A 24,906-nucleotide genomic window follows, 5' to 3' on the forward strand; every position below is an offset into this window, starting at 1 on the left:
TGAATAAACAAACCTATCAACTGATCGTGGCACCTTTCAAAACATTCTCATTTATATTCAGTTTTCCATATTGTGGGGGAATTGTCATTAGCTCTTGGCTATTTAGTTGTGACTCTCTTGCCAGGGGACAGGCACATGCAAAGGGCTTTGGGAAGGGAGGTGGTGGTGAGGGACATGCTAGTTAAGAAGCTTAATGGGTGGTGGCGGGGGTCACACTGGTGACTTACCAGGTGTTCAGAGCCTTTGTGTTCTGCAAAAGCATTGGGTTCACTTTGAGAAGTTGCAGATAGATAAAGGAAATACTGAGGCTGTTATATTGGTCATCATATTCCTCTTTCACACTAACAGAAAGCCCTTGCCGAGCAGCCTAGAATTGTACATGTTAAGGCCCATTAGAGAAGTGATTCTATGTGTAAGGAGGACAGACAACCCTTACACTGTTAGATAGGTTTAGGGAATTACAAAAGAATATCATAACCTAGTTTTTTGATTTCCATGAAAATAAACCCACTGTTATAAAGTGCTCCAGAAATTTTACTGAGGACGTGACATGCAAAATCTTATTTAACATGAAATTTTGAAACTCAGCTCTAGTATTCTTATAACTTCACTCTGTTTTTGTAGAGGAGAAAATACTGAGAAATGAAATACAAATAAAAGCTGGATTCAGTTGACGTACATTTTGAATACTATTTTTGCTTCACTTAAATATTATTCATTTTCAGATATATGCATATGATCAGAAGACAGAGAAAAACTAAACAGGGTAGTGACATGGTTAATTTTTCTTCTATAGGCTTATTTCTATTGTCGTTTGTTTATAAAAATGAATGAATGTTATTTTTTTCAATAAGAAAACATTAATAATTATCATCTTTAGAAAGAGGAAAATGGAATCCTAATTCTAGACTAATGGGTGAGTCGAAGTAAATAAAATCCATTGCACTGCTAAATTGCTAAATGTCATGACAGGTCATTTTGTAAAAAACATTATAATTTGTTGAAATGACAACTTTGTATGGTAACTAATATTTTACTTTTGGATGAAATGAACTGACAAAAGCAATGAGTGAAGCTTTTAAAGAGCTCAGAGCAGTGTCTAACATTTAGCAAAACACACATATATGTATATTTCATAAACAAATAAAACAAAACAAATAAATTTTTATATAAACAAATAAACATATAAAGAAAAAAATTATTTGAGATGGTTCTCCTGCTTGTGTGTATTTAGGAGATAATTGGTAGGTAGGCTAAGAGCTATGGAATTAAAACAAATAGCACAACTTCATGAAAAAGAAAGAATATTTTTAGGAGGATTTTAGTTAGAAAAAAAAAGCTGAGCAAAGTAATTTGGCCTTAAAGAATTCTTGTTGGACAACTTTGTTATTCTGACAGGTAATTGGGATTGTAATAAATCTGACTTTCTAAGGGAGATAGCTCACTGGTAATAGGGCATTGTCCATTTGTAAAAATTTTTCACTTGGACATATCTTAGTCATTGAATCATATACTTATCAGCTCTTTATCAGTCCAACATATTGTATGTCTATAAACAATTATCCAGAAACCTGATATAAATGATTTGCGAGTTTACCAGAACGTTCCATGGTATTAGTCTTCATACAAGGTACTGCACTTCTCCTTACTCCTAATGCCACCAAGACAAAGACTAAAATAAAACCTGGTTTATTAATTTTTAAACTTCACACTCTTCTTTGTTCTAAAAATGAATTGCACTGACAACACATGGTCAAGAACACTGCAAAACCTCAAAATAATAAGGAGTGGCTATGATGTCACACTAAAATATTAAATCTTTCATAGGAGCAGAACATATGAAATTAGTTTTCTTCTGTAAAACTTCTAATAAAAATCAATTTATGATGATATTTCATAAATAATTTTTTAGTCAAACCAGCAATAAAGTGTCGAGAAAGCAGGAACTGTAAATCAACCAGAGGCTTATTGAATCACTAAACATTTGTGGTGAGCTCATCACATGCCAGATACTCCAGAAGAATCTGAGAGGATACAGTCAGCCCTCCATATATGCGGGCTCTACATTTGCACACTCAACCAACTGCAGATCAACAATATTTGGGAAAAACATACAATAAAATACAACAATGTGACAATAAAACATAATATAAACAAAAAACAATACAGTATGACAATTATCTACATAACATTTACAACTATAGCAGGTATTATAAGTAAGGCAGAAATGATTTAAAGTATAGGGAGGATGTACATAGGTTATATGCAAATACAACACTATTTTATATAGAGAAGTTGGGCATTCATAGTGCTTGCTACTTGCAGGGTTTCTAGAACTAGTCCCCCTGGATACTAAGGGATGACTGTAATTATGAGCAGACAGACACAGCTTTGGCGCTTGCATTATTTAGGATTGCTTGGAGTCAACACTTAAATGATATCAAATACACACACATATACATATGCACATATGTAATTATATATTTTGAAAATCTATGGCATAAAAGTGACCAGGGAGGGCTAATTTAGACTTGAGGAGCATGGTAAGTTTTGTGAAGTTCCATATAACTGATATGAACTATAAGGAAATAATCAGGTTAAAAGTAGAAGGTGGGTATTTCTAAAGAGAGAAATACATGTTGAGGGCTTCAGTTAGGATAGCACTTCTTTTTTCCTGAGGACTGGAAGAAGAACACTGATATATGACACAGTTGGAGGAATGGCAAGCAACAGAGCACAAGACGGGGGTAGGGCCCTGAGTGGGCAGCATCTTGTAGGTCATGATGGGCAAATACTCCATGCAAACTATGGCAGTGTGATAATAGTTGCCTCAACATTGATTGTGAAGTTAGGCATAATAATGTTTGTATTCAACAGTACAAAGAAAGGGCCTTTGATTTTAGGAGTTTTATCTAGGTTTAGCTTTTGTTGTTTTTTCTTTTTTTCCGAGACAGAGTCTTGCTCAGTCGCCCAGGCTGGAGTGCAGTGACGTGATCTTAACTCATTGCAACCTCCACCTCCCAGATTCAAGCAGTTCTCCTGCCTCAACCTCCTGAGTTTCTGGAATTACAGGCGTGCACCCCCACACCCAGCTAGTTTTTGTATTTTTAGTAGAGACAGGGGTTCCCCATATTGGCCACGCTGGTCTCAAACTCCTGAGTTCAAATGGTCTGTCCACTTTGGCCTCCCAAAGTGCTGGGATTACAGGCATGAGCCACTGTATGTGGCCTTATACAGGCTTAGTTTTGAGAATCATGGTTTAAAAATAGAAGTGATTATAAATTATACAAAGAAACAATCTTCTAAACTGGTGTCCTCTAAGAGTCCTTCATAAGCATAGATACCAAACATGTAGCCGTGAGTAAATTTTCAAAGCTGAGTCTAGGGAAAACAGCAAGTACATTTACTGAGCACCTAAGGTGTCAATCTCATGGTGTACATTTTCTTATTTAATCCTCATAATCACACTATGAGATGGGTATTACTTTCCCCATTTTACAGATGAGGACATTAAGTTTCAGAGAAGGTTGAGAATTTCTAAAGATGAGTGCGTGGAAGAGGCAAGATTCAAATTTGGGTCTTCTAAGTTTCTGAAATTTATACTGGTTCACACTATCATGTAATAATTCAAGGGTCACAGCTGAAAGAGCTTACTTGATACCAGACCTCTTGAAATGAAAGATTCTTGTAGATATCAGTAGTCTCTATTCACTTTATTTGCTCAGTCCTTCCTTCCTTCCTTCATAAATTTAGGCATTCAAGTATTTAAGCATTTGCTTAATAAGCATTAACTGAAGACTTAGTAAGACACTGTGATTCCACTGGAGAGAAGAGAAAATGAACCAGTGGGAAGAGGAAAGAGATAAAAAGATATATAAGACCCAGGATCTTTCTTCTAGGAACTTATATTAGGAAAGCAAAGTCTTATGTACACATAACTATAACACAGTACAGCGTATGTTGGGTCAGGAGAGAAATACAGGTTAAGATTAATTCCTGCTGTGCCTGTAAAACACAAGCAGAATATTGGTGGATAGACATGTAAGAGAAGGACATTCCAAAATAAACTTTCATAATTTTGGGAGATATTTTCTGTGAAACCTTTGCAGCACCTCTGCCCTCAGATTAACCAAATTAAAAGAGCAGAGAGCACTTGGTTCTTACCAGAGACACATGGTTAGTTGAACAAGGCTAAGAATTGAGTTGAATATAATTAATTCTTGGGCCCTTGATATGATTCCTTTTTCTTACCCCCTTTCTTCATTAGGTCAAATAATCTAATGAAGAGGATTGAAGTGAGAGGAATTTTCCAAAACATTTTGTTTGTCTTATTTAAAATACACAGTAGGTTGTAACTACTGAGTGGCTCAGCTAGATAGGATGCGATTAGGGAATAGGAAGGGAAAGAGGAGATAAGACCAGATAAGGAAGACATAGGATATCAGATTTTGGAGTGTAGATTTCTACTGTAGGCAACACAAAACATCTTGAATCTTGAAGTTTGTTTATATAGCCAGTTTCCCATTTAGAGGAAGTATGTTGAAACAGGATAGTACTTTTTTCCAATTATAGAAATAAATCGTACGCATAGAAGATGTTAAGGGTATTGTTATATTTTTAACCTCTTTCAAGAGCTATTACGTGTTCAGGCTATGGTTTTCCCTAGATTATTGTTACACTATTGTTGTGAGGGGGGTGCTGTTAATCTAAAAATAAATCCCAAGAGACTCAACAAAATTGCAATCCAGCCAACATTTGATGTGTCCAAACAAAAATTTGCATATTTCAACTGTCCCTCTGACTAGAATTTACTTTCTTTCCCGATTTCACAAGGGAAATATTATCTCCTGATGTTTCCTTTGATATGTGAAGTCAAAAAGTTAATTGTTCTTTTTTTTTTAAGAGCATGCTGAACATGGGCTTTTGATATCTCTCTACAGTTTTACTATTCTCCAGATTTTAATAATATCATGACCCATAACCTTTTGTTTCAAAATTGTTTTTTGTAGGAAACCAAAAATGGAGAACTATCTATATTAAATATTGATTTTTTAAAAAGATCTCTCTTTCTCTTGCCCTTTTTCTCTCTCTACAAATTGAAAAAAAAATGATATTAGTGAAAGGATTAATAGCTTTAAAAAAATCATTCTAAATTTTCTCTTTTCATTTCACCTTTCTCTCCTGAATTATAATGACATAGTTTGGGTAACATTTCATCTCAAATAATTCTATTTGTTGAGCAATTAACATGTCTATTTTCTAGGTCATTTCAAACTATTGCTGTGTATTAAAAGCATTTAAATAAAATTATATTGACAAAATTTTGACTTTGAGATGTTCTGTAATGAAAGAGTCCTCTAAAATAAAGTTCAATTTGTTTTTTTTTGTTTGTTTGTTTATCTTTTTTTCTTGAGACTGAGTCTCGCTCTGTTGCCCAAGCTGGAGTGCAGTAGCTGATCTCAGCTCACTGCAACCTCTGCTTCCTGGGTTCAAGGAATTCTCCTGCCTCAGCCACCTGAATAGGTGGGATTACAGCCTGTACCACCACGCCTTGTTAATTTTTTGTAATTTTAGTAGAGACACGGTTTCACCATGTTGCTAAGGCTGGTCTCGAACTTCTGACCTCAAGTGATCCACCCACCTCAACCTCCCAAAGTGCTGGGATTTCAGGTCTGAGCCACTGTGACAAGCCCAATTTGAAGAAATAAATTTGGAAAGTATATTATTTTTCTTATTTCAAAATTTTAAGCACACATTTATGTTGTACCTTGTCCCATAATAATACTAGGATTAACTACTTATCATTGAATGCCAAGCACTGCCAGTCACTGCTTTATAGGAAGTAAAATAAAAAACCCTGGGAGATAAATGTGTCTGCTAAATTGTATCCTTTTCCAGATTTCTAGATTGAAGTCCCAACCCCAAATGTGACAATATTTGGAGATTAATTTGATCATTAAGGTTAAATGAGGTTATAAAGGTAGGGTCCTAATCCAATAAAACTAGAGGCTTTATAAGAAGAGGAAGAGACAGATATCTAAGAACACATGGAGAAGATACTGTCGGGAGCCCTCACCAGAATCCTAGTCTTTTGGTACCTTAATCTCAGGCTTCCAGCCTCCAGAGCTATGAGAAAATCAATGTCTGTAGTTTAATGCTGGGTCCGTCCCACAGACCCTGGCCAAACAATGTATGAAGAGTACTCAGGCACAGGTATGCAGTGTAAGAGCAGTGAGGGGGTCTACCTGGCTCTGGTGGCCAGAGAGACAGCAGCCTGGAAGATCTGGAGCTGCTTGGTTTTATTCAGTACAGACGTAATGCTGAAAGCCTGGAGCAAACACAGTCTGCGGGTAATTAACATTAATGTTCCCCCTGTCAGTGGGAAGTCAGGTGTGAGGATGACCAAAGGCCAGTTCCTGGACAACATAAGAAAATAAGCTGTTTAAGATAAATTGCCCTACACTCCCTTGTACCTACTCCTCAGGATAAGAGAACAGCTGCCTTCAGCTACTCCCAGAAGCATTACAGAGCCTTGTGACCTTTCAGAAGCCCTGCTCCTTTCCCTTTGGTTTCTCCCGCCACTCTGACCCATCTCCTACAGTTTAAGCCACATAGTCTATGGTATTTTGTACCACAGCCTGAGTTGGCTGGTACAGTGACAGTCCCCATTTTGTGGATTAGGAAACAAACTGAGAGGTCGATGGCAAAACTGGCATTTGAACCTGAGTGTGTTGGATCACTAAAGTCCACTCTTCAGATTCCTCTCTGAATTTTGAATCAGAAAATTATGAATACACATAACCTAAAAAAAAAAAAAATACCGAAGGCTTACACTGTTGGTTGGTTGTGTTTTTGTTTTATAGGTTAGCAAACCACACACAAAGCCAATGGATTACTCTCATTCCTAGTCCTTATCATCTGAGTTTTGTGTTCTAGCACCATGTTACTGTTGAGCTCTCAGAGTTCCAGGTTAATGTTGAAAAATGTAGCCAAATCTTGAAATTGTAATGTCTAATGAATCCAAGATTTACTACTGCTGTATTTGCTTTTTGTAAAACATATTAAATACAAAATATCCAGTGTTGTGCCTGAAACTAATTGGCTGTGTCCCATTAAACCATATCGAAATTAGTGTCTATTAATTGGATTAGAAATTCAGTGAGAATGACAGCTGCTAGTGCCTTTTACAGTTACTTTGTTTCTTTATAATCCATATGGCAGAAATCACATAATGCTTTTTTCTTCCTTGAAATAAATACTTGAGATAAAAAAGATTTGACTCAGTGTAGTCAGAGTATGTGCATTTTTCTTTCTTCCTCTTAAATTTTTGTTTTTGAAAGTTAGCTTAAAATAGCTAAACTATTTTTTTCTTCTCTCTTTTCACAGGTTTTCACCAGCCATATTTTTATATCTGATTAGCATCGTTCCATCATTATGGCTTCTGGAACTGCACCATGAGACCCAGGTACTTCTTTTTGGAAAGTAGGAATTGAAAATTCAGCAATAAGCTACTTTCACAGTATGATCCAATTTATTTCAGGAGTGTACTTTTCTAAGTAACTGGAGTTATCAAGAATTGAATAAATAAGAGGCAATCAGCAAAAGAAAGCGAATCCATGTTTTTCCAAAAAAAGCCCCAATAAAAATACTACATTTATGTAAGATTTAGGATTATGGCTGGGCACGGTGGCTGATGCCTGTAATCGCAGAACTTTGGGAGGCCAAGGCAGGCAGATCACATGAGGTAGGTGTTCCAGACCAGTCTGGACAACATGGTGAAATCCCATCTCTACCAAAAATACAAAAATTAGCTGGACATGGTACCGGGCGCCTGAAATCCCAGCTACTTGGGTGGCTGAGACAGGAGAATTTCTTGAACCCAGGAAGCGGAGGTTACAGTCAGCTGAGATTGTGCCACTACACTCCAGCCTAAGTGACAGAGCAAGACTCCATCCCCGCCCCCCCAAAAAAAGATTTAGGATTATATAATTAACATTTTGTGTTAGAGATCCTTTACTAAGGCTTCCCCTGGAGTTTACATGGGGGGTATGGAAATTTGATTTTAACCCTTCCAGCTTCAGTGAGGTTTTATGTTGTGCTAAGAATGGGCACGCCTCAATCTGGCATCCTGTAAAGTGACATTTTTAGGAATTTCAAAAACAAAAACAAAACCCTTATCTGTACTCAGCTATATAAATACAGTCAAACTTGTAGGAGCTATTTAAAATAGTATGTTTTAAAATGCAGACTCTGCAAATTACAGGAAATTAATTTTTGGGAGTCCCATGGGCTGCCTTAGTGAAATAGAAATTCTATTCTAGAACCCTGAAACTAAGAGTAAAGGAGAAGAGTCATGAGACCCACTATGTGGAAGGTGGGCCTATATGTATTAGAAGATCACACTGACCTAGAAATAAAACAGTAGCTTTGAATAAGAGTCCGTAATTTATTACAGAGATTTTTAATACAGCTATTTTCTACACAGACAACTCTAGTAAGCAGTGACCAGGTTGGGTGCAGTCATTTACTGCTGTTGATGTTCCTATAAAACTCTGAAGAGGCCAAGTTAGTAACGTCCATCAGATTCCAGCTTTGACTTCGTAGTTCAGGTTACAGGACTGCGTTACAGTGAAATGTAGTTATGACATAATCATCTTTTGGTACCTTCACTGACAAAATACTTTAGAAAAGATCTGTGAGAATTTGGACTTACATAGATTTCTTTGCTATAGTTGGACATTTTATAGTAAGGTTAAGCCTCCCATATGTAACTCTATCTGCCACCAATGTATAACCTTATCTGTAAAAGCCTTGCTCCAAATTATAGGCACACAGAGGGTAATTTAGTTCTGTGGACTATTTTTGAAGAATTCCACAAGCAAATACCAACAATATAGGCATGAAGAAGACATTTTTTCCCTTAAATCTCCTGCTAAAAACCACTAAAGTCATAGGCTATCTCTACGTCTGTAGGAAAAATGTTTTTGTAACTGTATATGGTTGGTTCAAGTTATCGTGGCTTTTTAAAACTGTACTGTAAGGAATTAGGAGACTGTTTCAATCTCTTTACTACTTACTACTTTCAAGGGTATAAAAATAAGCTCTGGTGATTTAAATCAATTCTTTCTTTCACATTCAATTCTATGACATGGTTATCATACACAATAAACATTCATTTCCCCAAAATGCTTTTGTAATATAAATTTGTTGCACAATTAATTGATATACAGGTCAAATCCCATTACAACAAATAACATGCAACCAAAAGCTCCCCTTTTAATAAAAACAGATTTTTGAGCTCTGGGCAGTAGCTCTCTAATTTTCATACTACAAAGGAAATTGACCCTTTAATAGTAATGGATTTGACTCATTTTGACACTGAGAATTAAAATGGATGCCCAGAGATTGAATTGGGCAGACTGAGCAGAAAAACGAAATGAAATGAAAGTAGAAAAATAGAAAGAAAGACAAAAAAAGTATTGGAATTGCAGTTAAAGAAAGAAGAAATGGCAGAATAAAGCAAGTTTATAGTAATTCTTGTAGTCTACTCATTTAGAACATTTTGGGAGTGATAATAATCGCTTTTCTTCAGATAGTCTGCTGTACTTTCACAAACTTTTTCACATATGTGGACCCAACAACTCCATAAGTTAGACATTATACATACGTTTCTATTTTAAGGAAGAGGATTCTAAGACTCAGAAAGGTTAAGTAATTTCCCTAAGTTGATACAGTGAATAAACAGTAATGCTGGGGCTTAGAACCTAGTGAATATCTAGTCCATTAAACCATATTGCCCTTCTCAGCTATGTGTTCTGTGTTTTAGAGGAGTTCGCATCAGAATTATCTGAGTTGTTCATTGTAAGAAAGAGTATTTAATTTTCTTTCACACATTCCATTTACTCTATATCCTAAATGTTCCAACTTATGATTTGGCACTAGGAAAACATCCTGACCTATTTCATGAGATATTTCTCCTAGATGACTAATTTCTTAGCTTCATTCCTGAATCTGGTTGGGTCTACATGTATGGGAACAAAACGTTTATGACAATGATTGTGACCTTAGCTTTTAGGTCTATTTATGAAGTAGCATAATTAAAGTAGTGGAAACATTCTGGTCTTGTTTCGTTCAGAGTCTTGTTTGACCCAATGGAATATTTTTGAAGCTAATAAGAGTTTAATAGACATAGCCTATTAAAAGAAAAAGGCATGTTGGTACCCAGATAATCTACGTGAACTCACCTATCCAAGGCAGAATGTAAACAAAATAACCCCCAAAACAATACAGATCAGGTTTTAAGAGTCAAGTCACTAGTTCATTGCAGTCCCAGTGCAGAGGCCACTTAGAGGACAATCTCATCAATCTATAACAAATAGGATAACAAGAGCGGGGAGCAACTCAGATGAGTCTTAATACCGTAATACGTAACTACAAAGCTATTTGCTCCCAAGTTATCTTCTATTGCACTAAAGCATAGCCTTTTTTCCTAAATGACAAGATGTTTATGCATTTTTAGTGATTAGAATGTCAAAAACATATTAAGGTTACCATTTTTAATACAGAGTCTGTTTTCATGCCTACAAAGTGATCAAAATGTGTTTCCTATTGAAATAAATCTTAAATAGACACCAAAATGCTTTGCAATGAAAATTTGTTGTTTGGTTCAAGATTTAATTTTGATCTTCATTATCTTTTTTTTGGAGCCTTAGCTGCACACATATACACACACACACACAAAGTGTGCGAACAACTGTATTTTTGCTCCTAGAGATATGGCATATGGCCATTTTTCTTAATTACTCTTGTCATTTCAACCATAATACTAGTTGTTTGGATAGAAGGTAGAAAAAGTAGCTTCTTGCAGACTTTCTTTTCTGCTTTTTCAAGTAACTTACAGAGTAGTCAATGTTGTATCCAGAATAATTAAGAAAATCACACTTCTTACAGCTTTAATTTTTTAAATAAGTCCTCTATTTACAAATTTGTGATTTACAAATTACTGTTTACAAATATGTGATCATGGATGTGTGGTGGTTGTAGTGGTGGTGATGGTGCGTGTGTGTTGTTTCAAAAATATGTTAGCTCTGCAGATGTTTGAAAGACTTTCAACATTTTTTTAAAAGCCAGTTTGTAAAATATGTATTAGGTACATTTCCATTTTCAAGTGCCACACCTTTCTTCTCTTATATAATTTTTCCTTCTCTTACTTTACGTTAGATTCCCAGCATCTGGTAGATAAATATCATGTGCAATTCACTTGCAGAAATTCTCATACAAACGGAAGAAACAAGAAAGGAAAATGCCATTTTTTTATTGCATTTTAGGTTTTGGGGTACATGTGCAGAACATGCAAGACATTTGCATAGGTACACACATGGCAGTTTGTTTTACTGCCTTCCTCCCTTTCACCCGCATTTGGCATTTCTCCCCAGGCTACCCCTCCCCAGCTTCCCCCACCCCACGGTCCCTCCCCTCTTCCCACCAATACACCCCAGTGTTTCCTACTCCCTTCCCTGTGTCCATGTGTTCCCTTTTTCATCACCCACCTATGAGTGAGAATATGCAGTATTTCATTTTCTGTTCTTGTGTCAGTTTGCTGAGAATGATGTTCTCCAGATTCATCCATGTCCCTACAAATGACACGAACTCATCATTTTTGATTGCTGCATAATATTCCATGGTGTATATGTGCCACATTTTCCCAATCCCGTCTATCATCGATGGGCATTTGGGTTGGTTGCAGGTCTTTGCTATTGTAAGCAGTGCTGCAATGAACATTTGTGTGCATGTGTCCTTATAGTAGAACAATTTATAGTCCTTTGGATATATACCCAATAATGGGATTGCTGGGTCAATTGGAATTTCTATTTCTAAGGCCTTCAGGAATCACCACACAGACTTTCACAATGGTTGAACTAATTTACACTCCCACCAACAGTGTAAAAGTGTTCCTATTTCTCCACATCCTCTCCAGCATCTGCTGTCTCCAGATTTTTTAATGATTGCCATACTAACTGGCGTAAGATGGTATCTCAATGTGGTTTTGATTTGCATCTCTCTAATGACCAGTGACGATGAGCATTTTTTCATATGTTTGTTGGCCTCATGTATGTCTTCTTTTGTAAAGTGTCTGTTCATATCCTTTGCCCATTTTTGAATGGGCTTGTTTATTTTTTCCCTGTAAATCTGTTTGAGTTCTTTGTAAATTCTGGATATCAGCCCTTTGTCAGATGTGTAGACTGCAAAAATTTTTTCCCATTCTGTTGGTTGCCAATTCACTCTAGTGACTGTTTCTTTTGCCGTGCAGAAACTGTGGAGTTTCATTAGGTCCCATTTGTCTATTTTGGCTTTTGTTGCCAATGCTTTTGGTGTTTTGGTCATGAAGTCCTTGCCTACTCCTATGTCCTGAATGGTTTTGCCTAGATTTGCTTCTAGGGTTTTTATGGTGCCAGGTCTTATGTTTAAGTCTTTAATCCATTTGGAGTTAATTTTAGTGTAAGGTGTCAGGAAGGGGTCCAGTTTCTGCTTTCTACACATGGCTAGCCAGTTTTCCCAACACCATTTATTAAACAGGGAATCCTTCCCCCATTGCTTGTTTTTGTCAGTTTTATCAAAGATTGTATGGTTGTAGATATGTTGTGTTGCCTCCGATGTCTCTGTTCTGTTCCATCTGTTTTGGTACCAGTACCATGCTGTTTTGATTACTGTAGCCTTGTAGTATAGTTTGAAATCCGGTAGTGTGATGCCCCCCGCTGTGTTCTTTTTCCTGAGAATTGACTTGGCTATGCGGGCTCTCTTTTGGTTCCATATGAAGTTCATGGTGGTTTTTTCCAGTTCTGTGAAGAAGTCAATGGTAGCTTGATGGGGATAGCATTGATTCTGTAAATTACTTTGGGCAGTATAGTCATTTTCACAATATTGATTCTTCCTAACCATGAACATGGAATGTTTCTCCATCTGTTTATGTCCTCTCTTATTTCGTTGAGCAGTGGTTTGTAGTTTTCCTTGAAGAGGTACCTTATCTTCCTTGTGAGTTGTATTCCAAGGTATTTTATTCTTTTTGCAGCAATTGATTTGGCTGTCTTTAAGTCTGTTATTGGTGTAGAGGAATGCTTGTAATTTTTGCACATTCATTTTATATCCTGAGACTTTGCTGAAGTTGCTTATCAGTTTCAGGAGTTTTTGGGCTGAGGTGATGGGGTCTTCTAGGTATACTATCATGTCGTCTGCAAATAGAGACAATTTGGCTTCCACCTTTCCTATTTGAATACCCTTTATTTCTTTTTCTTGCCTGATTGCTCTGGCTAGAATTTCCAGTACTATATTGAATAGGAGTGGTGAAAGAGGGCATCCTTGTCTAGTGCTGGATTTCAAAGAAAATGCTTCCAGTTTTTGCCCATTCAGTATGATATTGGCTGTTGGTTTGTCATAAATAGCTTTTATTACTTTCAGATATGTTCCACCGATACCAAGTTTATTGAAGGTTTTTAGCATAAAGGGCTGTTGAATTTTGTCGAATGCCTTCTCTGTGTCAATTGAGATAATCATGTGGTTTTTGTTTTTGGTTCTGTTTATGTGGTGAATTACGTTTATAGACTTGCGTATGTTGAACCAGCCTTGCATCCCCGGGATGAATCCTACTTGATCATGATGGATAAGTTTTTTGATTTGCTGTTGCAATCGGCTTGCCAGTATTTTATTGAAGATTTTTGCATCTATGTTCATCATGGATATTGGCCTGAAGTTTTCTTTTCTTGTTGGGTCTCTGCCGGGTTTTGGTAACAGTATGATGTTGGTCTCATAAAATGATTTGGAAAGGATTCCCTCTTTTTGGATTATTTGGAATAGTTTCAGAAGGAATGGTACCAGCTCCTCTTTGTGTGTCTGGTAGAATTCGGCTGTGAACCCATCTGGACCTGGGCTTTTTTTTGTGTGGTAGGCTCTTAATTGCTGCCTCGACTTCAGACCTTGTTATTGGTCTATTCATAGTTTTGGCTTCCTCCTGGTTTAGGCTTGGGAGGACACAGGTGTCCAGGAATTTATCCATTTCTTCCAGGTTTACTAGTTTATGTGCATAGAGTTGTTTGTAATATTCTCTGATGATGATTTGAAATTCTGTGGAATCTGTGGTGATTTCCCCTTTATCATTTTTTATTGCATCTATTTGGTTGTTCTCTCTTTTCTTTTTTATCAGTCTGGCTAGTGGTCTGTCTATTTTGGTGATCTTTTCAGAAAACCAGCTCTTGGATTTATTGATTTTCTGAAGGGTTTTTCGTGCCTCTATCTCCTACAGTTCTGCTCTGATCTTAGTTATTTCTTGTCTTCTGCTAGGTTTTGAGTTTTTTTGATCTTGCTCCTCTAGGTCTTTCAATTTTGATGATAGGGTGCCAATTTTGGATCTCTCCACTCATCTCATATGGGCACTTATTGCTATATATTTTCCTCTGGAGACTGCTTTAAATGTGTCCCAGAGATTCTGGTATGTTGTGTCTCCATTCTCGTTGGTTTTGAAGAACTTCTTTATTTCTGCCTTTATTTCATTGTTTTCCAGTCAACATTCAAGAGCCAGTTGTTTTATTTCACTGAGTTGATCTTCGACTTCTGATATTCTTTCTTCTGCTTGGTCAATTCAGCTGTTGAAACTTGTGCATGCTTTGTGACGTTCTCTTGTCATGTTTTTCAGCTCTTTCAATTCATTCATATTCCTCTCTAAGTTATCCATTCTTGTTATCATTTCCTCGAATCTTTTTTCAAGGTTCTTAGTTTCTTTGCATTGATTTAGAACATGTTCTTTTAGCTCACAGAAGTTTCTCATTACCCACTTTCTGAAGTCTGATTCCATGATTTCGTCACGGTCACTCTCCATCCAGCTTTGTTCCCTTGCTGGTGAGGGGTTTTGGTCCTTTGTAGGAGGTGAGGTGTTCAGGTTTCGGGTGTTTTCCTCCTTTTTGCACTGGTTTCTTCCCATCTTTGTGGATTTATCCACCTGTTGTCTGAGTAGTTGCTGACTTTTCGATTGGGTCTCTGAGTGGACACCTGGATTGTTTATGATGAGGTACTTCTGTTACTTGGTTTTCCTTCTACCAGTCTAGCCTCTCCACTGTATGACTGCCGAGGTCCACTCCAGGCCCTGCTTCTCTGGGGTACACCTGTAGCAGCTGCAGAACAGTGACGGATGCTACCAGTTTCTTCTTCTTCTGTCTTTGTCCCAGAATGATGCCCGCCTAATGTCAGTCTGATCAGTCCTTTTTGAGGTGACTCTGGATATACAGGGGTCAGGGAGCTGCTTGAGGAGATGGTCTGTACTTTATAGGAGCTCAAGTGCTGAGCTGTGAGCTCTGTTGTTCATTCAGGGCTGTTATGCAGGTACATTTAAGTCTGCTGCAGCAGAACTTATAAAACCTTTCTTTTTCCTCAGATGCTCTCTCTCGGGGAGTTGGGGTTTTCTTTATGAGTGTCCGTTGCACTGTCCTGCCCAGCTAGGAGGCAGTCTAATCACTATTTGCCTGCCGAGGCTCCGCCCTGCTGATGTGGGGTCCACTCTGTTGCTGTGGGCTCTGCCCTGTAGCTGTGGGCTCTGTGGCGGGCTCTGCCCTGCTGCCACGGGCTCCGCCCTGTGGCAGAGTCTCTCTGTTATGGTGGGTTGCCTCGGCAATGGCAGGCTGCATCAGCAATGGGAGTGTACCTCAGTAGGGGTGGATTGCCTCTGTAATGGTGGACACCCCTCCCCCACCAAGCTGCACCATCCTGGGTTCAGCTGTGCCCGCAGTGAAACTCTCCACCCAGAGCATTTCGAATTGCTGTTTTGTTTGTCCCTGTGGTGGTGAAACCTGCTCACCTGGCTCCCTGCCTCAGAGCTCCTTTCTTTTTTTTTTTAAGTTGAACAGATGGCTCTCTCCCAGGTGTTTCGGTCACCTGCTGTCAGGGCACCGGGATCTGCACTGGCTCAAATGCCACTTCTCAGGAATCTCCTGGTCTGGCTCACTGTCCAAATCCCGTTTAATCAGATGGATATGCTAATCTGCCCTCCCACATCTCAGATTGCCGGTTTAGCAGGGCACCCGGACCAGTGTGTTTTGTGCAGAGTGTTGTGGAGTGCCGCTGTGCTGCAGCACTGGCCGAAGCTGCCACAACAGCCAAAATTGCTGCGCTTGCATCCCATGTCTCTTCTACACCTGGGAATTTCCCCATTCTGTGGGCAACAAAGATTTGTATGGAAATGCGGCTTTGACTCACCCTCTGATCGTTCACTGAGAGCTGTGATCCTGAGTTGTTCTTACTGTGCCATCTTGAATCCACGAAAATGCCATTTTTTATGTCTATTGTTAAATTTTCCATAAACCTAAATTGGCTTTTAAACTGTCACTAAAATGTATGTTTTGGTGGGTGAACATGCTAATTTTTTAGGTTGTTACAGTGCTTGACAGGGAGAATTGAAAATGCTTGGTTTGTTTACTTATGAAAATGATATTTTAAATAAAGAGGTCTCTGGATATGAAACAAACTCTTAAAATACTGTGTACACACATACACACACATAGGCACATGCTATGGAATACTATACAGCTATAAAAATAACAAAATCATGTCCTTTGCAGCAACATAAATGCAGCTGGTCACTAGTATTCTAAGCAAACTAACACAGGAACAGAAAACCAAATATCACATGTTCTCACTTATAAGTGGGAGGTAAAAATTGAATACACATGGACACAAAGTTGGGAACAACAGACACCCGAGACTACTTGAGAGGGTAGGGATGAAGGGAAATGTGAATTGGAAGGCTACTTATCATGTACTATGCTCACTACCTGGATGATGGCTTCCTTCATACACCAAGCCTCAACAACATGGAATTTACCCATGTAACAAACCTGCACGTGAACCCCCAAAACATAAAATAAAAGTAGAAAAAGAAAAAAGAACACTGTAGTTCCCTTGACCAGGACCATATATGTTTTATTGTTGTCACTGGTTATTTGTTTGGTTTTAAATTCTTGCAGGGTTCAATAAAGGAATCTTAGTTACCAATCTATAAATTCTACAGCTGTCTGCAATGACTCAGAATATTTACATCCTCATCGACCTATGGAAAAATAAGACTTGTATAGTTGATGCTCCTTTCATATTGATTAAAAAGTAGTTTTCAACCTCAAGGCTATATTTCAATTTTTGAAAATGTTTATGCATATTGTATATAAGCTCTGCATATCTGCTCATAATCTCTTGAACAGATTGAAGTCATTTTGAGCTCCATCTTATTGCACTAATTTTCTGCTGTAATTGGCTTCCCCTACCCCATTCTTAGTATTGCAGTTTCCAGGCTGAAGGAACATCACAGAATACCAGCAGAAAAGAAGCCTCTAATCAAACACTGACATCCAGTGAAAAAACCAATGGAGCTGATGATCTTATTGAGACGGTGAGAGCTTTTTCCACTGTGTATTTAAGGATCTAGTAAATGGTGGACTTGCTATAATCCTCAATTACATGCTATACACCTCTCCCAGTTAATTCTTTTCTGAAAAAAGTTATGAATTATTTGGCTCAGAAATTCACAAATAATAAGATTTTAAAATTATTAAACATATTTAACATGCATAAGTATATACATTGATATGTTTTATATATATTAATAGATATATTTAATCTGAATCATTAAGGAACCCTTAAAGAGGATAAAGTGTGCACAATGAGAGACATATACATTTGTGAAGGAATGATTATTAAAAGATTAGGATATGATTATATTAAGACTTAATGTTTTAAGAGCAATTTTAGATTCATGGCAAAAATTGAGAGGAAGGTACAGATATTTCCCATTTATTCTGTGCTCACACACAGCCTCCCATCCATCAAAACCCTGCACCAGAGTGGCGCATTTGTTAAAACTGATAAAGCTACATGACATTTTTGGGGATGCCAATAAAAATGGCATTTTGTTTTTAGTTTTAAATTTCATTTATTCTTCGCTAGTATATAGGAAACAGATTGACTTTTGTATATCAACCTTTTATCCCACAACCTTGCTATAAATGTTTACTAGTTCCAGGAGTTTATTTTTTTGTCTGTTTCTTGGGATTTTCTACCCAGACAATTATGTCAACTGAACAGTGACAGTTTTATTTCTTCTGTCCCAATCCCTATACCTTTTATTTTGTTTTCTTGTCTTATTGAATTAGATAGGAACTCTACCATATGTATTTTGTAGATGTTTATCAATAAAATGGAGATTTCTAGCCAAAACAATTACTTCCTTTTTCTTCATAAGTCTGATATTTGGCAAACTGACCATGACCCATTTAAAAAGAAAAAAGCCCCAATCACTGAAACATACTTTCAATAATAAGATGTACTATTAGTTCTGTGAGGTTTAATGGAATGAACCTTGGGTTCTAATTCATGCTCCAATCACTATTTATATCACTCTGGACAAATCACTTAGTTTCTCTCTAAGTTCTTTATCTGACAATCAAATTTATTATTATCTACTAATGTGCTTCCTGTATTAATTAAATATGTTGTACGTGAAGTTTCATAGTAGTAATATAAGAAAGTGTACAAATGGGAAATGATTGATTTTCATGTATGGTTTCAATCAGGATAGTATCGTGCCTCATCTTTTATCCTCCCTTGTGCATTTGATATCAGCAAGTGATGAAGAGAGGTAAATGAATTGCACAAGCATAGTTAAGTCACTTGCATAAATAAGTTGGAATCATTATCCACTTAAGACCTAAGTCTTTGTAGGGGCAATAGTATATGTTGAGACTTATTTAAAAGGTAATTAGGTAAGAGTTGTCACCCAGAATATAGTGGCATGTAAGTCTCTCTGAGTCTAAGAATAATGGCAGAGTAAAATTTACTTGCTAGCTTATGGATTATTGAACAACTTGTTAAGTACTCAGAATAAAAATAATAATTTTATAGTTCTCTTTCTTTACGTTTAGGTAATTGATAAGCATTATTACATTTTTATGTTTAGATATAATAAGGTTTTAAGGCAAAAAATGGGAAGATTTGTACAATGCTACAAATATCTCAAGATTAGCACATTGAGATTTAAAAATGTATTAAAGAAAAATATAGGAAACTTTTGTGATATTAATGTGCATTTTATAAAACTTGGCTATGTGTTATTCTTTGCTACACAGTATAATAAAATGAGACATGATCTTTAAAACACTGTAAAATTGGTTCTTTAAATACCATATGGTACAATCCCACTAGTAAGTTTAAGGCTTAAATTACTTGCTAGTCATAGGCACCCCCATCTTAAGGACCACATTAGTTTTTGATTTTTTTCAGAATGTTCAGCTGAAAGGCGTTTTTACTTTCTTTGGTAAGTAAAGAATAATTACTGAAAATGACTGTCCACAAAAGCAAACTCCTGATTGAAAGCAATGGTGAAGAAAATACTTCTCTCTCAGGTGGTGGCTCATAATCCTTCTGTCTGTGTGGCATTTCTGTTAAACAGGCCAAAGTTTTTGTGAATAATTTATCTACAGTATGTGAGAAAGTTTGGACATTGGGACTCCATCAGACATTCCTGTTAATGCTAATAATTGGAAAATGGCTTCTACCCATTGGTGGCGGGATCACTCGAGATCAACTCTCTCAACTTCTTCTTATGTTTGTGGGGACAGCAGCTGACATCCTGGAATTCACAAGTGAGACCCTAGAAGAACAAAATGTGAGGTGAGCATTCTTTATAGCAAAAACACCTTGTTTTCAAGGTCAAGACCATGCACTTGTCTCTTTGTTCTGTGACTTGCATTTCACATGAATAAGAATTTTCAGTATATTTCATATGCAATGTTAGGATCAAAGAATTTGCTGCTATTTAGTTACATATCAGAAAGCAGCACAGCCTTTATGTTTCTTTTAAAAAAAAATACATAAGGGAGATTTCTGCTAGAGAAAGGGACACATGATATTCCCTGTGGACAAGAACAGAAAAGCTCTGCATGTTTTCATGACCACAGGTTAGAGTCATGGTTCTCTGACGACCTTCTGAAGTGGAATGACCATCCCCAGCTCCTGCTTTCCATTCCCAAGTGTCAGCAACATAGCCAATCATAAAATCCTCTCCTAGAACACAGCATAGCTATAATTTACGAGAGCACTGAGAGAAGACATGGAGAAATCTCTCCCTATCCGTTTCGGGATTTGCATTCCCTGGTGTAAATGGAGAATGGGGCAGATAAGATTTTATTTTACTAAATTTTATTTTTAGTCAGTTTTGTTCAAAGTGCCCAAAGGCTTTCTGGTGTAGATGCCTATAAATTAAAACTTATTGAGTTGGTAGTTTTAGTTTTGCCACAAGCAAATAAACTCAGAACCCATGATCACATCTGTTTATGGAATGACTTTCTTACCATTAGGGATTTAAGTCTCAGTGCCTGAATGTACTTTAAGCTTGAGTTGCTTTGCACTATGCCATAAAAATAAATTGGAATGAGGCTGGCTTTTAATGCTACAGTTTACTTTATGCTGTGTTTCTCAAACAACAAAACATAAAGCTCAACAAAATACACTAACTTACCAAGTAAATTTAATATCCCAATTATAGCACAAATTATATTTATAACCACGAGCTACCTTTACAAGATAATTTCCTGTTTCATCTATACTAATTTTTCTTATGGCTTATTAAGTTGACATATCCTTTTAAAACCAATCTAAACTGATTCATTATCTTCAAAGTGTTTATTTTAGTTCTGTAGTTTTAATGTTTTACATATGGTCAGTGCTTTACATTGTATAATGTATTTTCCTTTCTATTTTGTTTGTTTGTTTGTTTCTTTGAGATGGGGTCTCGCCCTGTTGCTCAGACTGGAGTGCAGTGGCATGATCCCGGCACACTGCAACCTCCACTTCTCCGGTTCAAGTGCTTCTTCCGCCTCAGCCTCTGAGTAGTTGGTGTTATAGGCATGGGACACCACAACCAGTTAATTCTTGTATTTTTGGTAGAGTAAGGGTTTCACTATATTGGCCAGCCTCATCTTAAACTCCTGACCCCGTGATCCACATCCACCCATCTCGGTCTCCCAAAGTGCTGGGATTACAGGCGTGAGCCATGGCGCCCAGCCTGTATTTTCAAATGGAATCGATGTTGTTACAAGAAAAACATGAAGACATCATGACAGAGCATATAAAAATAAACATCTAAGGTGACAGGGACATCACAATAGAAAGATAATTAACTCCACCTACGTAGAAATAAAGATGTACATGCAGAACATTTAGGAAGATGAGAGGGAACAGGATAATAAAAGAGGTATTAAGGAGGGGGATATGTTTTGTGGGGCCAGTCATAACATTGCAAGAAATGCCTAACTCAGTTATCTTAATGAACTATTAGTAGTCCCTTCCAGAAGTGACACAAAGGAGAAATTTATAGATCTGTGTTTTCAAATAAAGGTTGAATATTAAATAATTTCATGAATAAAAGTTGAATTGCCCAGCAAAACAAGCAAAAACCCCAAATAAAAAAAAAAAAAACCCAAACCTTGAAAACTGTAAGGCATTTTTTCACTCACCCACTACTGATTGGTTATCTAATATGTGTCAAGCACTGAGCTAGGCAGAGATTGGGGAACAAACTGCGAGCAAGTGTTAGTAAAATGACACACAGTCCTATCACAATCAAGACTGCCTCACTTTAGCAAGAATTTAGGGAGCACTTGATGTTTGAAGACACCATAAATACTCCTACTTTCCTCTCACCTACATATTAATCTGAAAGCTTTATAAATACATATTTTTGTGATTTTAAACTTGTGTAATATCCCAGGAAAGCTGATGCTTAATGGAGCTCAATACATTATGTCATAGTTTTTAATGGTTAATACTTTTAAAATTTGTTTTTGATTGTCATTATCTCAGGTTGAAGTCATTTTCATTTTTAATATTACCACATTGTGACAATAGCCTTCTGTAATTCCCATTCAAGTCCTATGTGCCCCTATTACTCAAATATCCATCCTCACAAAAGCCCTCCCAAAGTCAAAGCCCAGAAATAATTAAAAAATTTTCTCTCTCCTAAAAATTAGCCTCCACATTCTGATTTCACGTTTGGGGTTTCACCTATATCATAAGAATGGGCACTGCAAATATCTATCTTTTCAAAGAAGGAGGCCCTTAATCCCTTCCCACTGGGACATAAGCCTTTGCTTTTGGGCTCAAGAGGATAATCATGAAGAATAATCTTAATACCTAAGTAAAAGATATTTATATCTAATAGAAGAAGGAATCACTTCATCGTAGCCTACTCAGCATTGCCTATTATTACAACATTTAATTTTTCTCTAATGTTTTATTCCATAGTTTGGGCTGACAGATTTAGGATGAAGCCTACAATGATATCTGCATTACAACGATGTCTAAATCTTTCCCCTATATTCTAGCAAATATGTCAAATTCTATTTTTTATTAAATACATTTCCTTCCTTTGGCTCACATTAAAGTTCATCTACCTGTTTTATGCATTTACATAGGCTTGTGAATCCTCTGATTCTGCAATTTTTTTCTTAACAGCTTTATGAAGTTATAGTTTAAATAACAAAGTTCAACTGTAATTCTATAGTTTAATGATATTTAGTAATTATAGATTTGTTTATCCATAACCACAATCCAGGTTTAGAACATTTCCATCACTCACAAAAGCTTCCTGTGGCTGTTTGCAGTTAATCTTCGCTTTTTTTTTTTTTGAGAATGGGCATTTCCCTCTTGTTGCCCAGGCTGGCACCATCTCGACTCACTGCAACCTCTGCTTCCCAGGTTCAAGAGATTCTCCTGCCTCAGCCTCCTGAGTAGGTGGGATTACAGGCATGTGCCACCACACCTGGCTAATTTTGTACTTTTAGTAGAGATGGGGTTTCTCTATGTTGGTCAGGCTGGTCTTCAACTCCCAACCTCAGGTGATCTGCCCTCCTAGGCCTCCCAAAGTGCTGGGATGACAGGCCAATATTTCCTCTTAGCAGGCAACCGCTAATATACTTTATGCTCTGTGGATTTTTCTTTCCTAGAAATGTCATGTAAATTGAGTTATAAAATGTGTACTCTTGTGTGTGGCTTTTTGATGTAGCATAATGTTTCTGGGATTGATCCATATTGTTTCATGTTTAGCTCCTCTTTAATTGCTAAATAGTGTTCAATTAAATGCTTATACCCATTTTGCTTATTCATTCAGTAGTAGATGCACATGTGGAGAACTTTCAGCTTTTTGCTATTAAGAATGATGTTGCTATGAGCATTCACTGACAGACTTTTGCCAGGCTATGTTTTCATTTCTCTTTGGTAGACATCTAAGAGTGGAATGACTGATTGTATGTTAAGTACAAGTTTAATTTTGAATAATCTGATGAGATTTTTCTAAAATAGCTTTATTAATTTATATTTCTACCAGCAAAGTATGAGGATTCCGTTTTCTCTGCATCCTTATCAACAATTATTTTTCTCCCAGTCTTTTTTATTATACCCTTCTGATAAATGTGTAGTGATATATTTCAGGGACATTAATTTGCAGTTCTTTAACAACTAATGTTGGTGAACATCTTTTCATGGTATTATGAACTATGCATTTATCTTCTTTGGTGATGTGACTGTTGAAATTTTTTGTTCATGTTTTATTGGATTGAGTCATAAGAGTTCTTTATATATCCTTGATACAAGTCCTTTATCAAATATCTAAATATAAGTATTTCATCCCTGTATACAGCTTGTTTTTTTTTTATTTTTTAATGTTGTCTTTTGAAAAACTTGTTTTTAAAAGTTTGATGAAGTTCAAATCTGTTAATATTTTCTTTCACATTTTTGGTGTCATATCTAGGAAATATTTTTCCTAATCCTAAATGAGAAATACCATTTCTTTTGTTTTCTTATTAATATGATTTGGCTGTGTTCCTACCCAAATTTCATCTTGAATTGTAACTACCACAATTCCCAGATGCTATGGGAGGAACCCAGTGGGAGGTGATTGAATTATGGGGGCAGGTCTTTCCTACACTGTTCTTGTGATAGTGAATGAGTCTCATAAGAGTTGATCGTTTTAAAAATGTTTTCCTGCACAAGCTCTCTTTGCCTGCTGTCATCCACATAAGAAGTGATTTGCTTCTCCTTGCCTTCCCCCATGATTGTGAGGGCTCCCTAGGCTTTTGGAACTGTAAGTCCATTAAACCCTTTTTCCTATATAAGTCACACAGTCTGAGCTGTATTTTAGTTCTTACATTTATTTCTAATGCCTGTTTTTACATAATTTTTGTGTACAGTGGGAGGTAAGCTTCCAAGTTCATTATTCACTTTTGGCACTGTCCTGTTCCAGCTGAGACTAATTTTTTTAATACCATTTGTTGAAAGGATTCTTTTCTTATTATACTGTCTTGGCATCTTTGTCAAAAAAATCAATGGATCACAGATGTAAAGGTTTTTCTCCAGACTTTCTATTGTGTTTTATATGTTTATCATTATGCCAATACCACACTATCATAATTATGTAGCTATAGTGAGGTTTGAAATTGGGCATTGTAAGTCTTCCATAATTGTTCTTTTAAAATTTGTTTCAGCCATAGTAGGTGCTTTGCATTTTTATATAATTGTTATGGTTCACTTTTCAAGTTCTAAAAAAAGGTTAAAAAATTTTAAAAACATACCATATTCTTGGTAAAGAATAAATTGAATATGAAGATCAATTTGGGAAGAATGGTCACATTAACAATATAAAATTTTTCAATCTGTGAACACAAAATATATCATCCTTTGTTTAGATGTTCCTTAATTTCTCTCAGCAATGTTTTGTAATTTTCAGTGTACAAGTCCTGTACTGTTTTTATTAATTATTTCCTAAGTATTTATTCTTTTTGATGGTCTTGTTAGTGGAATTATTTTTTTAATTTTGTTTAC

The 24,906-nt window shown here is 36.6% G+C and overlaps 1 protein-coding gene across 3 annotated transcripts in view; it reads left to right on the plus strand.

Moving 5' to 3' along the window:
- Positions 1 to 24,906, plus strand: part of TMEM26 (transmembrane protein 26) — a 51,277-nt gene that overhangs the window by 9,800 nt on the left and 16,571 nt on the right. For all 3 annotated transcript variants that reach the window (XM_035268292.3, XM_002756336.6, XM_009009885.5), the window contains exons 2-4: positions 7,387 to 7,465; positions 17,312 to 17,425; positions 19,481 to 19,701. In XM_035268292.3, coding sequence (XP_035124183.1) covers positions 7,387 to 7,465; positions 17,312 to 17,425; positions 19,481 to 19,701 — 414 coding nt within the window. The remainder of the gene's footprint in view (positions 1 to 7,386; positions 7,466 to 17,311; positions 17,426 to 19,480; positions 19,702 to 24,906) is intronic.

The sequence above is a fragment of the Callithrix jacchus genome, chromosome 12, assembly GCF_049354715.1.
Source record: "Callithrix jacchus isolate 240 chromosome 12, calJac240_pri, whole genome shotgun sequence".
Classification (NCBI taxonomy): Eukaryota; Metazoa; Chordata; class Mammalia; order Primates; family Cebidae; genus Callithrix; species Callithrix jacchus.